Source organism: Periplaneta americana, chromosome 5 (genome assembly GCF_040183065.1).
Source record: "Periplaneta americana isolate PAMFEO1 chromosome 5, P.americana_PAMFEO1_priV1, whole genome shotgun sequence".
NCBI lineage: Eukaryota > Metazoa > Arthropoda > Insecta > Blattodea > Blattidae > Periplaneta > Periplaneta americana.
This window is the reverse complement of record NC_091121.1, coordinates 48,542,338-48,559,205: the sequence shown is the minus strand read 5'-3', so window position 1 is coordinate 48,559,205 and position 16,868 is coordinate 48,542,338. Positions and strand designations below refer to the sequence as shown.

At 35.5% G+C, this 16,868-nt stretch overlaps 1 protein-coding gene across 6 annotated transcripts in view; it reads right to left on the bottom strand.

Annotated features, from left to right (window-relative positions):
* Nox (NADPH oxidase) overlaps positions 1-16,868 on the bottom strand; it is an 804,684-nt gene that overhangs the window by 63,694 nt on the left and 724,122 nt on the right. For all 6 annotated transcript variants that reach the window (XM_069825605.1, XM_069825607.1, XM_069825610.1 and 3 more), the window contains one exon: positions 9,103-9,200. In XM_069825605.1, coding sequence (XP_069681706.1) covers positions 9,103-9,200 — 98 coding nt within the window. The remainder of the gene's footprint in view (positions 1-9,102; positions 9,201-16,868) is intronic.

Genomic DNA, 16,868 nt, shown 5'->3' with positions numbered 1-16,868 from the left:
ACAGATCCCTCCAAGAAACGAATATTGTCGGAAGACTTAAATTAGAAGCACAGAAATTAGAACATCGAATACAGATGTTTTTAATTACAAGCTACAGTATTAATCACTTTTGCTCAAATAAATCAAGACCTGTGTAGAGCATACAAAGAGAAAAAAAAAGGATTGTGGAATAAGTTATTCACAATCACCCATTCAATAAATCTCGAACAAAACTAAAACGCTGCACTAAACCTGTCCTATTAACATAATTGAATAAAATCGAGGCAGAATTCAAATTTGCAAGCTGATTATGCGGCGATTCAGGCCCTCGCGGGTATGTTAATTTGTGAATTGGCCGTGGAGATGCGTGCCTCGGAAAATCTTAATACTATCCTAACAGAATCGTTTGAATAACAGGTCTGCTTTGACAATCTGCTTATGGCGCCTCATTTCATTGTAATTGCACTAACATTTTAAAAGTAGCAAGTTCGAATACACCTAAGGAATGCTGTTGAATTGTATTAGTATTAGTATTTATTCATTTATTTATTTAACCTGGTAGAGATAAGGCCGTCAGGCCTTCTCTGCCCCTCTACCAGGAGATTCCAACTATAATATGAAGAATAAAATTACAGTATTAAATTTACAATTACAATAAAAATCAAAGTACGACAAGATTACCTGACTAATTAAAGCTAGATAATTTATCATAGAAAAACAAAGAATATTTTATATTTACAGAATTACAAATTAAACCTAGAATAACAAAATTGTATAGTGATGAAATTATCGGATATTGAAATATTTTGTGATAGATTAAGGAAACTATTTACAAGAAATCAATTACTGACCAAGTGCCTAGTAAGTTTGCGTTTGAATTAAATTTTATTTCGACAGTCCCTGATGCTAGCAGGTAGCGAAATCCAGAGTCTTGGCAAGGCTATTGTGAAAGAGGATGAGTATGAGGAGGTGTGATGGGATGGCATTGTTAGTATTGTTTCATGACGAGAGCGTGTGTTCAGGTTATGGTGGGAAGAAAGGTAAGCGAAGCGAGACGACAGGTACGAAGGAATAGAAGAGTTCAAGTTTTCGAAGAGAAAGAGAAGTGAATGTAAATATCTTTTCTTATCTAGTTTAAGCCAACCTATTGCTTCCAGGGATGGGGTAATATGATCATATTTACGAACATTGCTTACAAAACGTACACACAAATTATGAGCACGTTGAAGTTTCGTTTTGTTGTCGCTGGAAAGGTCAGTCAGTAAAATGTCAGCATAGTCAAAATAGGGAAATACAAGCGTCTGCACAAGGGACTTTCTTAAGCAGGAGGGGAGATGAACATTTACCCTTTTTAGCACATGGATAATAGAATATACTTTTCTGCTGGTTTCTGTGGTTTGCATGTCCCAGTTGAGATTATTATCCATGTGAATGCCAAGATTTTTTTACCGAAGAACTGAAAGGGATATGCACTGTACTTACTTTAACGGCGGAAATATCAAGGTGTTTTACAGCGTCGGTTTGCCGTTTGTGTCCTAATATAATTGCACTGTTCCACAGGAAAGGAAATACGTATGATAGTACACATACTTTCTCATTGTAGGTTTTACATATTTCGTTACCAGTTATTTCATGAGTTGACACACTTCACAACAATATTCAATTCATTTATGACGATGTGAATGATGTTACCGTTTACAGTACTTTTCTTGAAACATTACTCAAAAAAGACACACAAACAAATTTTAATAGGCACTGAAATGAAATGAACTTTCGTTTTTTTAGATTCTGCACACAAAGGACTCGCTTCCCTTTACCTCTCCATACACCATGGCTAATATTTTATATTGATCCTCCCCTTCTACAGCGAAACCTTATTTTGGTTGGTACTCTGCGACATTATTCCCCCTCCCCCCACAGTTTTTAATGTTAAGTGCTCTTAGCAACCGTCAATAATTGTCAGTCGTGAATAGAGGTAGACCTATATGAATGGGAAAATCCCCTACAGTTTTATTTCTCTGCGTTTAGATTTCTCAGAAATAATTTTATTATGTTACATGATAATTTTTTACTTCATTAGGCTATCTTTTAAACAGATTTAGACATAGATATTTTTTAATCGTATTTGTAGAGTTATAAGTTCCAACAAATATTTTTCATAATGTTCCTGTCACATTTACGGTTTGAAAGATATTTTAATACTTTAATTATTAATAAATCACTTTAAGTAATATATGTTTCTCAACGCTGTGCTTCACCCTAAGATCTGAGTATCGTATGGCGTAGAGAGTTTTCTACGACGGAACGTAAAGCAGGCAGTATCTTTGGGCGTACATCTTTTTATAATTGATTATTCTACGACGCTTTATCAACTGCTGTCGTTATACAGGGTGAGTCAGGAGGAAAGGTACATAGTGTGAGGGATGATAATATTGGTGATTCTGAACAAAAATTTTTGTAGGTTATTTTACGACGCTGTATCAACATCTCAGGTTATTTAGCGTCTGAATGAGATGAAGGTGATAATACCGGTGAAATGAGTCCGAGGTCCAGCACCGAAAGCTACCCAGCATTTGCTCATATTGGGTTGAGGGAAAATCCCGGAAAAAACCTCAACCAGGTAACTTGCCCCGACCTGGAATTGAACCCGGGCCACCTGGTTTCGCGGCTAGGCGCCCTAGCCGTTACTCCACAGGTGTGGACCCTGAACAAAGAAAGTTTATATGAACATATGCTCTGTTCTTAACAGTATCTGACATGCTGTTTGAAAATCACGGGCTTGAGTTACATGTCCTTCAACAGCACTCACATGCGGACGCAACCAAAACGATATTAGGTTGCAGTGGGGTCAATGGAACGTATCCTGGGCGTTGGATCGGTCGAGGTGGAGTCATTTCTTGGCCATCGAGTTCACCCGACCTTACTCCATTGAATTACTGTGTATGGAATTGGCTTAAGAGCGAAGTGTACAAGCGCAAAGTGGAAACAAGGGAGGAACTTCTCGGTCGCATTTTACATGCTTGTGTTGTAGTAAAGGAATGTCCGAATCAGCTCAGATCAGCAACACAGCAGCTGTCTACAAGAGCTGCAAAGTGTATTAAAGTTGACGGTGGACTTTTTGAACATGTTCTGTAAAGAAAAGTACATAATTAAACAGAGCATAAAGTAACAATGTTTTAATTTACTACTCGCCTGCACTTTCCCCGGCCTTCATTGTTTCCATTAGTTTTCTCCGAAACCGTTCAGAACAGGGCATATGTTCATATAAACGTTTTTTGTTCAGAATCACCAATATTATCATCCCTCAAACCATGTAACTTTCCTCCTGACTCATCCTGTATAACATCTGAATGAGTTGAAGATGATACTGCCATCAAAATGAGTCCTGAGTCCAGAGTCCAGCGCCGAAAGTTTCCCAGAATTTGCTCGTAATGAGTTGAGGGAAAACTCCGGAAAAATCTCAATCAGATAACTTGTCCTAACCAGGATTTGAACCCGGATCCGTTCTTTTCACGGTCAGGGATGCTAACCGCTACTACACAGCAGTGGACCTTACATTATTATTTCCCTCACTGCTGCGGTGAAGAGGTGTTTTTTCGCGTTGGCAAGTGCTACTGTATTTACCGCGATGTTACAATTATTTCTAGCAACAAGATCGATTTCCTACTAAATAAAATGAAATAACGCAAAATAGCAAAGGGAAATTCTGTTCCTTTCATCTTAAGGATTTGCTTTGTGACGTTAGTCATTCAAAACTTCCTATCATTTATTTTATATGCGTGGAAGATTATCATTTTCAATGCATCAGTGAATCCTGCCAATTTTAATTCCACTGTTATTACATTGTAATCAAGCATGATTATTTCATCGAAGCTAGACAATCTCTAAAGATTTAAAGCGCCCATACGCTAAACAACGAAGTTAACAAGCGCTAGTTAGCAATAAACTAATCAATTACCTGCTACATCGGGAGCGAATGTGTGGTATGTTACGACTGCAAATTGTCCCTCTGTAATGACGCTAAGAAAACCGGATCATTGGAATTTGCATATTTAATATTAAATGTTATACTAATGCCATAGCGGTGATCTCTATGTCTTACGGATAGAAAATATTATCCGGTCTTTCTACTGGAGAAATCTCATTTCAAAGACCCCAGAAATGTCGCAATATAAAAGAACCAGTAATTAACAATATTAAAGCACTCCTAAACGAGCATAGTTATCTGATAATTTTGTATTTAACAAGACGCCACATCCCACATTGGCCGCGTGGCAAAACGAGGTAGATTGCTTTATTTAAAAGTGACACAAAGTGGCGTAGAATGAACAAAACGCAACACTGGCTGTGTGGTATAGACCAAGTATCGAACTGTATCATGTTTGATCATAATATTTTGTGCGAGATCGTGCGTATTTGCTTGTTTTCCGCACAGAACCAATACGCGGTAAGTGTGAAATACCACATTCAGTATTCCCAACGTAACACACATAACAATTTCCCTCTTCTTACCGCTTAAGCGCGACATTCATTTTACTGCTTTAGGCTTTTAACATATTATTTTTAGAGACGTTTAACGTAGTAATAATTATAAATTGGAAACTTACCACTGCAATTTCACCTAAATTCCAATGTTAATTATTGTTTTTAAATATGTGCAAAAATTAAGTAAAGTCTACTACTCCACGAAACTTATTGCATTCCTGATACAAGTAACATTAAGGAAGCCGTGAAAAAATCAACGAGATTCCAGATACCGATGTTATTACTGCAATATGTTATATAAATAATATTGTTAAAATATTAAAATGAAAAATAAATCATTACATAACCTTACCGTTTGTTTTAAGTTCGCATTTATAGACTGGGGGGAAAAAAAGACAGACGTATATCACGGCCTTCTGGAGTATAGTAAACACAGAAAACATTTTACAGCAACAATGTTGAAGAAAGATATTTTGTTGTTCCGAAGTTGGCGTCATTAAACAGAAACCAACATGGAGATTTCATTGCAACTAATTAGAAATTTGTCTTTCAGGTACGTAATAAACGATCTTCGCACAAAATAATGTACGATACACGAGCGGTATGTTTGTTTTCATGTTCTCGGAAATTAAAAAAGCTCAACTACGTTTCGCTTTTTCAATCTTTTCCTCGACCATGAAAACGTCAACATACCGCTCTTGTAACGTATATTACTATTGTGGATTTCCTGAAAACAATGTCACGAATGCAGCATATACTTTCTTATTATACGTTTCTGTATTCTTCAACAATTCTGTTTCATTATCTCGTCGCTGTTATTCCAAATCTTCCTAAGTCCAATGACCGCTGAATCGAGGTTTCAGGATTAACGGTTGCAAAGTATCATCGGCAAAATAGCCAAATACAAAACCACATACGTTTAAATAATAGCATACCTGTTAATATAAAACGTCGTATAGTTAGGGTATGGATATACGAGTTTTTGGTATTTTATTCTAATTTAATTTAATTTGAAAACTTACCACCAGAGTGGCCTGCTTAAAATGACAAAGTATCTAAGAATTATACCTTACAAAATGTGATAATAAATAATGAAAGAACATAACATAAATTTAGAATACATACAACAAAAGTACAGATCATTGAAATTATGTGCTGTTGTTATATAAGTTATATTTAAAAATCTAAATAGAAGACTTAAGGGGTTAAGTACAGCTTAAAGCAGTAACATTTTGGAAATATTCAACATGTTTTTCCTTCATTACTGTACCGTGTACAATAATGAAAATTATTATGTGTAAAACAATATCCTTCTGCCAAATGAAAAAAGTATTTTCACGATTTGAAAAAAAAAAAAATTTACATTTTTCTTTCAAAATTCAGTTCACTGTGCAGTGATGAAGTGTTTTCCATATAACTAAAAAATTATCCAACATTCTGCGATGAAATTTTTTGTGTGTATTTATGCATGTCGTATTTACAATATGATCTACAATATGATGCAAGATCACTTCTCTACCTTTGATTAGATTGTCTGATAAAAAATAAATTCATTTAAAAAAGGTCAAATATCAGTATTTTCTACTAACACAAAATAAAAAAAAATATTATTTATTAAGGAATGTAGTTGACAGAGCATGATATTGTAAACATGAGTTTCAGAAATAAAATAAAAAGAGAGAACATGAAAACGTTAACAAGTATATGAGTTATGAGGGAAACGCTTCATCACTGCACAGTGACTGCCACCTTTTTGGATTTTGAAAAAAAATATATATAAATATTTTTTATAAATCGTAAAAATATTTTTTTCAGATAGCTGAAGGACAGTGTTTTACACATACCAATTTTCATTATTATACAGGATATAGTAATGGAGAGGGGAAAAAAGTTGAATATTTCCAAACATTTTACTGCTGTAAGCTGTATCTAACCCCTTAAGGGCCATAAGGGCAATTTCTTTACAGATTGTTCTCGGTAAATTAAATCGTTCACAAAAATTTGAAAAAATATTTTGTTATAGTTATCCTGCTTCCAATGGTGATAACAGCTTTTAAAGAAGTCAGATGTAGTTTCATAAAATTTGCTTCTTCTCGATGTCTACTTCCAAAGATTGGTCACTGCAGGTCTCAAATCCTATGGTGGAATCGAAGATGTACTTTGTCTTACTGCAGTCAATAGCGATCAATGTCTATGACTCCCATTGGAAGCGACACAGTGGACTTCTTCATAAACCTCTAGGCTGCTGTTGCTGATCTTGAGGGCAGATGCTATTTTGCTCCTTATCAAATGATGCATTTTGTTTCTGATAAATTGTCAGTGCTACGTTTGTAGCTATATTCTATTAAAGAATCTGCTTACGCTCCATTAATATCTTTGTTCTTATTGAAAATTTGTGTTTTATGGAGTTACGAGGTTTCGGAATAACAGCGATTATATTGTGAATGATATTATTGTTTATGTTCTTGAACTATTATTGAAAAGACTTACACACGAATGAAACTATTTAATGTGCATTACATCAAAATACATTATGGGCCAAAATTTAGAGTAGGATTTCACATGTAACTAACTTTCTTTTTATCAGTAGTTCATTTTTTTGGCAGATACACAGGTATGTCCTGGAGAGGACTTGCAACGGCTCGAGAGAGTCCTTCGTTAAATATTCATATTTGTTCCGAGCTCTTTGTTAAAATAGCTTGCGACAAAATAAAATAAAATAAACGCACTTTTCTAATTTAACTGTCTCCTAGTTTGCATTCTGCTAAAGCGATCGATTAAGAACAATGGGAATTTAGAGGGTTTTGCACTGCTTGTTAAATACTCTATAATTTTGATTTTCTAAATTTCATGGGCGTTGACTTTAGAGAAAAGAACAATGCCCCTATGCCATGAACAATAATTAAAAAAAAAATAGTGAATTTTATCACCAATAACAGCACGGAAGTTGAAAGAGGCTTAACTGTAATGAATGACATTTCCACTTATGGAAAAAGTAAGCGTACAATCTCTCACTTGTCCAGTTTAATGATTATACTTATGAAAGAATGGGACGCTGTCCTGTGCCATCTTGGTTGAGAAATCATCGCCTTGCTACCTCAGTGTGTTCCGCGGCTGAGCTGAAATGATCGGTGAACGAAATGACAGTTTGGAACCTATTTAAGAGCTAAAAAGTTATTATTATTATTATTATTATTATTATTATTATTATTATTATTATTATTATTATTATTATTCCATTGTTTTCTGTGTTGCTGTTATTCATATTAATGTTGCTGTGCAGTTTTATACTGGTTGAGTGGAAGAGAAGGCCTTATGATCTTAACTCTGCTAGTGAAAATAAATAAATAAAATAAATGAAGAAATAATTTTATGCTCGACCATGCCGAAATGTAGTAATTATACACCTGGTAGTAGCCGTTTAATGCACCTCATTAAAGTACACCTATTCATTATAGTTCAGTTGTTCAGCCAATGAGAAATCACCATTGTACCATTATAAAACCGCAAGTATCGATTATTCTCGGATATGCAATCGAAAGACAACTAGCGAAACGTCACGGAGGCTGGAAATTCGATACTGTCGCAGAAGGTTATGTTCTGTTACTATAATAATTAGCGTTAATTGTAAGTAATATTCAAATAAATTCAATTAGTCATCTCGTTTCTCAATTCTAAATCAATTTCCAGGTCATATCAAGATTAATGTTCATGTTATTCTCTAGATTATATCAAGGTCAATGACATTCGTTCCTCGGAAAAAATCAATACTTTCGCCTCTGCGCACATCTCAAAATTTAGAAGGTCAGTTCCGCTCTTCACTTAGATAACCATAACATGAATACTTATGAATATTTTCAAGTTAGAAATATGGTCGAGCATAAAAAGTCGTATGAAATTTGCCTATAATGGTAATTAAGACGCGAGTATGTTTGTTTATGAAACGAGTGCAAGCAAGTTTCATAAACAAACATACTCGCGTCTTAATTAATACCATTATAGGCTCGTTGCATAATTTACTATAAATTGTAGGAAACATAATCGTAAAATCAGTCTATCACTACAATGCATTGTAAACAGTCTATGAGATCTAGTTTTGAATCATGAATAGAAAGTCAACTTCAGCACAAACAAAATACTGTGGCACGCGTCAAATATGACGTCACGTCAATATAGTCTATGAACAGCTAAACTTATAACCGTACGCCCTGGGACAAAATATGGTTCCTACTAATTAATGTTGCACTAAACTTATCTCAAAGCTTCAAACATTTTGTACAGGAATGTATTCTTTCTTGGAGGACTGTAACACTTAGTACAGGAAATCTAACCAGAAAATTATTGTGAATGTATCAACGATCACGTATGTTACTCTTTTTCTACTAACAAAGACAGATACAACTTTCTACATTTTTAAGCATATACCCAGCAATAAAAGTAGTCAAAAATCGCTTTCGAGCTGCAATATCTGCCGGAGTGGTATCTCAGTCTCGTTTCCAAGTGGTTTCGTAATATTGTGTCGTCTGCAGTAATTATTATATTAGCTGCTGGCACAGTACAATGGCCAGTACTTGAAGTGTTTACATGTTCACTTTCACACTGCCATAAAGCGCCCACTCGAGGTGGAGCTGAACTTACCGGGCGTTGCTGAGATTGGCGAGGAACTCCATGGCTTGGTCTGGAGTTACAATGCCGTCCAAATCCTGGTCCAGAAGCCGAAATAATTTGTCTACGATCTGCAACAAATACAGGGCACTGATTAAAATTTGGCATAGCTAATAAGATGAGAGCAAAGTCCAAAATCGATGAGAATCATTAGCCTAAGTAAATTAGAAATAAAGGGTGCGTCAGAAAGAACGAATGGATTTCACAGGGCAATAAAATTGTGAGGATTCATCAAATCAAAAATTTATTGTTATCAACAGATTCACCAATACACGCAGTTTATTTATGGTATACAACATCATCCATATGATGTCCTTAGCTTTCGATACAGGCATCGAGGCGTTTTCTGAAGTTCGCCGTCATTTTCACGGTCATAGTTGGTGGGATTGCCGCAATTTCTTCACGAATCGCCGTCTTCAGTTCGTCCAGTGTATGTGGTTACTTACGCCTTCAAATGGTCCCAAAGAAAGAACCGTAACCTCGGACAATCTCAGTGCAATAGCATGTTTGCGGGCTGATCTTTGAGGTGGCCGGACAACCTACTGTCTGTCTCCACATTTGCAGGAGTACACGCGCTCCGTGTTCGTCCAGGTGATTTCTTCTTTAATGTTGGTACGAAATGAAGCCAACCACCGCAAAATTGTATTCCGAGTTGGAATCCTAGCGTGACATCCGATGTCGAAATGAGTCCTGAGTGACGATCACAGACTCTTCATTTTTCAAAAATGTCTCTGCGATGAAAGCACGTTGTACACCAGACCAACACCATGTTCTCAACTGAAACTGCATTCTCTGGCTGATCCAACAGTCGTGGTCCCCCTCACTCTATCCCTCCCCTCGCTGCATATCGATAGTTTGAAATCCATCCGTTCTTTCTGACGCAACCTGTATTTACGTCTATAGACAGTATACGATATAAGTCAGGAAAGATTATTTTATTTTCACAGAGACTTCTATTTCAATTGTTTTACTACTGTTGCTTGACAATACAAACAGACATTATAGCCATCGATCGCCGGAATCAAAGAAGCCTCATTCTTGACCCCACTGTCCGTTTTGAGAAGGATGATCAACAAGATAATAACGTTAACGATGAAAAGAAGTCTACAGTATTTACAACCCATGTATTCCTCACTTCAGTGAGAGATACAAAATGAATATTAATACATGGGAAGTGAAAGGACTTCTTTTTGGCGCTAGGGGAACTTCATTTAAGTTAACCAAAACCATTCTCCTTTCTCTTAAATTTTCTAATGAGGACATTAACAAAATTTGTTTAATAGTATTGAGAGATTCATTATCCATTTTACACAATCACTTCTATAATACTATGTATTTTTTTTACTTCATTTCATTACTCTTCAATGTATTTTCATCTCATGTTTCTCCGAGATAAATTGTACTTTATTTTTAAATTTATCATTGTTCCGTATTCTCTCCGCAATCATATTGTACTTTTCATTTAACCTCTGCTTTGTATTCTGGATCCTAGTGGTCAGCCGTAGATTTCGGCCAGATGTCCCAAATTGTGGAATTTGTGTCATCGAGTTAGGCGTAGTTTTTTTTTTTTTTTTTTGTAAATTCATACCAGAAAAAATAGTTTTGCCTCTACAAATGCGAATTGGCCTTATTCAGTGTTAATATGAAGGTAACAGAGATTTTTTCCAGCGCACTGAAAAGATTAGAAACTCTAAATGGATTGAGATATTATGACGTTGCAATTTGTTGTCATTGTGGAAGCTTGGAAGATATTCCGCAAGGTTTTCATCTGAATGTTGTTCATTCTCTAAAACAGAGGCCACAAATTATAAGAGAAAAAAATGACGATTATATCTCAATGTTTTGAAACTGGTATATATCTCAATACATCCCCCCCCCTTTTTTTCATGAACAAAACTGTATCATTATTTTACTATAAACTTACTTTTCAACAAAGTTAGAGGACTTTGAAATGTTTTTTTATTATTATTCAATGCAGTAGCATTTGACTGGAGTCATTGGCCGTACAATAGCGATTAAAACCAAGATGAAAGATAGAAAACAAAAATAAAGCAAACAATATACAAAGTGAGCAGATATGGAGGGTAACTGCGAATATATTGAATAAGCAGTCGTGGACAACCGATAAGGGGTGGTCCTCCAGCTTGGGGGTTGGGCGAAGGGCTAACAACCCATCACCGTAAAAAACAGCTTGTTACGATAAGTGAGCAGGGCATGTAGCACGTATGGGCGAATCCAGAAATGCATATAGAGTGTTAGTTGGGAGACCGGAGGGAAAAAGACCTTTAGGGAGGCCGAGACGTAGATGGGAGGATAATATTAAAATGGATTTGAGGGAGGTGGGGTGTGATGATAGAGACTGGATTAATCTTGCACAGGATAGGGACCGATGGCGGGCTTATGTGAGGGCGGCAATGAACCTTCGGGTTCCTTAAAGCCATTTGTAAGTAAGTATATACAAAGTGAAACTACGAAGGAGGGATGTCAGCACTGCTGCATTCTTTCTCTGGCCTCCCAGTATCTATCCACAAAGCTGACAGATGAAAGCGCTGAACAGGTCTTAATGTGACTTGAGTCCATGTTGTCTGAACATCCACGGAGCATGTTTCACGTTCGAATAGCCTACATAATATGAAATATTAGGCAAATATGGTAGAATATAACGCAACTCTAATAATAAACAAGAGTGGTATTATGAAGTCCACACCTGTGAAGTAACGGCCAGCGCGTCTAGCCGCGAAACCACGTGGCCCGGGTTCGAAGCCCAGTTGGGGCAAGTTATCTGGTTGAGGTTTTTTTGCCAGGTTTTCCCTCAACCCAATATGAGCAAACGCTGCGTAACTATTGGTGCTGGACCCGGACTCATTTCACCGGCATTATCATCTTCATTCCATTCAGACGCTAAATAATCTGAGATGTTGATACAGCGTCGTACAATACTAAAAATGAAGGTAGAAGTATTAGATGGAAGAAATGGAACGGAAGATACTGCCGAAAGACTTCAGAGCTAATACAAAGAAAGTGTTTTCTTTACTGACACTTATGGTAGCCGGAAAACTACTGTATCCTACTCAAAGCTTACAGATATTATTATATACAAGTTTTTCAAAAGTAAGAGTTAACTTTAATTTCTAATATTTTCTTAATTTTCTACACAATCTTAAGAATTCTGGTACTGCCATATTACACAAGAAATTGATTTTTTTTTTCTGTATCGCCACCCACTGCCATAACTTCATCGTAGGTGTTGTATGTGTAGATCATTTTTTTTTACAAGTAACACCTCCTCTTCAATGCTTTACACAACAGCCCTGAGTTCGTGTTCTGAAATATCTTCCACAGTGCGTGCGATGGAGTCAAACTCATCAATTGTCGTAGATTTGTTCAAGAACACTCTTTCCTTCAGATTCTCCACAACCAATAATCTGCTGGGTTAGTATCTGGCGATCTTGCAAGCCAAGTTACAGGAAAGTGCCTACTGATACCATGGCCACCAGAGCCGGTAGTTCAGTAGGCAGAGGTCCTTGCTGCGCTCGGGTGTGGGTTAAATTTCCGCTTGGACTGATTAAGTAGTTGGGTTTTTACGAGGTTTTCCTCGACTGTAAGGCGAATGCCAGATAATATAATGGCGGAACCTCGGCCTCATCTCGCTATCACTAAATTCATCGACACTAAATAAGCTAATAATAAATTATAAAATATATTTATTTAAACTTTCAATCATATGACATCATTCTTATTACAAATTAACATTTGCAAAAACATGTTCCTATTATGAATGAAAATTTAAATAAATACATTTTATAACATTGTAAATGACTTATCGGAAAACCAAAAATGAATTGTAAAAAAAAGACAATAATTGATACAAAGTCGTTAAATAACCAACTAAAAAAAGTAACAATCACAAAGAAACAAACTCGTCACGGTCATGAAAAAAATCTCCTTTATTGTGTAATAGACTAAGCCCGTGTAAGAGTTAAGACTGTGTACAAAATGAAGAAAATATGTACAATTGAAATTACTTCCTGCATATGAAAAGCCATAAGCCTATATAACAACAGGAAGAAAAATGTAGGCAGACCAGCAAAGCAGCTCTTAAGTATTTTGTGAAGTCAGAAGAGACCAGTAGACCTAACAGTTATTATTATTATTATGATTATGATTATTATTATTATTATTATTATTATTATTATTATCAGTTTTAGGATCCGAGATAACTTAAGAATGAAGTGAAGTTACAGTGCAAGGGAGTGCAGTTGGAGTGAGGTGGTGCGTTGAGTTCTGTTTACCTATGCGTTAGTGTACAATACGGTTCGTGATCAGAGGTACAGATGCCTCAAACTAGGAAGCTGCCTGGAGAGGGGAAGTAGTAAAGCTAACGGAGGGGGCCCACCTAGGCTCCGATACCCAGATATAGTCATATTATCTGAAAAGTTGACCTTTTGACAATGTATTCAAGATGTACCCTCCCTATGCAGCCTTCTCAACTGTTATTAGAACTGAGCTGTACCGTTCTAGCCCACAGTGCACAGCAGTAGGCGGACAGTGGTAGGGGAGAAGTGCTCTATGCGCCTGCGCGAACGAGACAGCTTGCTAGTTTGAGGCATCTGTACAGTATTCTTCAGTCTCTCCCTACGAAACGAACTCAGGCCATTACAGTGCATTTTCAATTCATAGTGAACAGTATGTACAGAAGTGGCAAAAAAAAAAAAAAAAAACCGGACCGACCCTTGTAGCTGATTTCAGAATCACAGATTAAAATTTTGCTAGTCACAAAACACATTCATCTTGTATAATTGATTGTAACAATTAAATTTATTGCATTTGTTCGATTCTTACCGTCTTTTGTTTCCTTCAGTGCCTCAAACTTACAGACGAAAAAACTTTGAGAGTTTTATTTTCATCTGGCATCAATATTACATTTCTACCTCTATTCGGCAAAGATAAACGCGTATTTTTACATTAAATAGCAGTACATACCTCTGGCTTCACTGTCCATATTGAAATTACCACAGTTTGACATAATACACAGCACAGGATTCTTTTGTATCAGCTACAAGGGTCGGTCCGGTTTTTTTATTTGCCACTACTGACATTGTTGTTCATTGTAACGCTAACGCCTTCAACGTCGCCGAGGGACATGAAAACTTGTGAGATATGTATCCGACTTCATTTTCCACTGTCACTAGATTGTACTATTATAATATAAAGCAGCACATTGACGTCGTTCTTTATATTCACTATATGTCTGTCTACTATAGTCAAGTTGTGCGTATATTGGTTGCTTTAAGTGTCCCAGATCCTAAGCCTGATTATTATTATTATTATTATCATCGTATCAGTTTCTTGTATTCCACATGCTTACACGGTATTCTCGGATAGCAGCTCACTTCTCACCCACACAGCCACAAAACAAAACACTGCACTGCCGCGTCCCGTTGCGAAGAGCCGTCACACTGGCAGTGGTTACCCAATAATACATTCACTTGGACACTTCAGAGCCGCGTCAGTCTTTTGTTTAGTCGCCCACCTAACTCTTACTGTGTCACATCTTCTCACAACTCGAAAGTTAATTCCGACATTCAGTACCTCATTACATCAAGAAAAGAATGTGCAGAATTTATCGGTACGACACCATTAAGATATTTCTGTACAAGTTCAATGGTTGGACGTTAGAGATTAGAACAGAAGTTATACCAGTTCTAGTAAATTCTGTTTTAAATGGAATTTCAGCATCCTTAGTTGCTCATTTGTTCTTTTTTTTACGCAACTGTCAGTCATTTTTAATAATAATTTCATATGGATGACTTTTACACACACACACACAAAATACAGAAACAGACTAAACGCATTAAGTTTTTTTCTAGAAATATAATAATATTACTATTATTACTATTATCATTATTATTATTATTATTATTATTACACAATCAAGCTATGTAATTACTGCAATAAAAGTATATAATAAGATACCTACAAATATAAAGGCACTTAACGAAACACAATTTAAATTTCAGATTAAGAGATGGCTACAAAATAATCCCTTTTATAATATGAATGAATTTTTTGAAAATGATGTAGTATTTTAGTTAAATTTTATTATTTTTTACTCTTTTAATATTTTAAATATTGACACATTGTTTTTTATATTATCACATTGACGAGGCCTCTTGTATTCTTGTACCTTCAGGCAAATAAAGAATATGAATATCATTATTATTATTATTATTATTATTATTATTATTATTATTATTATTATTACATAATTATTTTATCGGTGCTGTGAAGATAAAAAAATTGTCATTGTATTATATTAATTATGTATTATATTGGCTTGTTTTTTAGTATTGTATTTCTTTGAATTGTATTGTAGTGTATTGTATTAATTATGTTATATTCACAGCATTGTAGTAATTTTCTATCATACTGGTTGAGTGGAAGAGAAGACCAAATGGCCTTAACACTGCCAGTTAAAATGAACCATTATTATTATTATTATTATTATTATTATTATTATTATTATTATTATTATTATTAAAATATACAATTCTATATCAAACGGGACTAAGTGATATTCAGGACAAGTGAAACTCATTATAAAATTCCTTTGGAGAACGAAAAGTTACATTTGTTCGGATCAAATTTCTGCATATTTAAAGACAAAACTAATAATCTTTCAATAATTTATTATCATAATACGCTGATCTCTTAAACTCACTGAATTTATTGAGAATTTTATTCAATCAAAGACTTTCCCAAACTATTTCATATAAAGTTTCATTTTTTTCCTGGAAGATTCCTTTATGCAAGGCATGGCAAAAGCCTAAACTAACATAACCTAACCTGTCACAGATTCATATATGCAAGGCATAGCGAGAGCCTAAACTAAGCTGTCACAGATTCGTAGATGAATGCATAACAAAAGCCAAAAGCAGCCTAACCCGTCACAGATTCGTGTAAGGTATAAAAAAGCAAAAACTAATATAATCTATTCATTCGTATATACAGGGACATCATTTTATTTTTACTTAAATTTTTATTGTACCTGAGTTTTTGAATGTACTTCACTTCCACCCCTTCTACTAATGACGTTCCAACTGTCCTCTTCACAGAACCAAGGCCGCATATAGTAAGCAGTACTGAGATAGTGAGTATAGTACGTTCCAGAAAAATGTTCGCGTTTTCCAGTGACAAAAGAGCTTTCAATATTGAATCATATTTTCGCACAGGTACTGTCGTCCGTTTGCCTACGTTGCATCCCGATTTCCCCCACCTGCTTCTGCTCGCCCCTCTGTAAAGACTAGTAATATTATACAACTATTACATACGTAATATTATATAACTATTTAAAATAGGCTAACTTAAATAAAAGGCCCACGTTAAGTAATTAACTGTCACGTGATTTTCTCCCTTTCTACGATCCTGCGACATAACCACTTGGAAGGGCAGTAGATAGCATGTTTGAGCAATTTTATCTGTCCGGGTCGGGCAGAAGTGGAGACTGAATTCACAGTACGTAAGATACTGTTTTATAGAGTAGGTACAGAATTATTTCAACATGAGTTACTAGTACGAAGGACGAAACTTGTAATTTTATTGGAATTAGGTACAATAGTCTCTAGTGTGATAATACGCACAAAAGAGCTGAAGTCTGTATCAAAATGAACGGTCACCATTTTAAAAAATGTGTTTAAATATCCATATTATGATTATATTCCAATTTAACTTCATTCTGT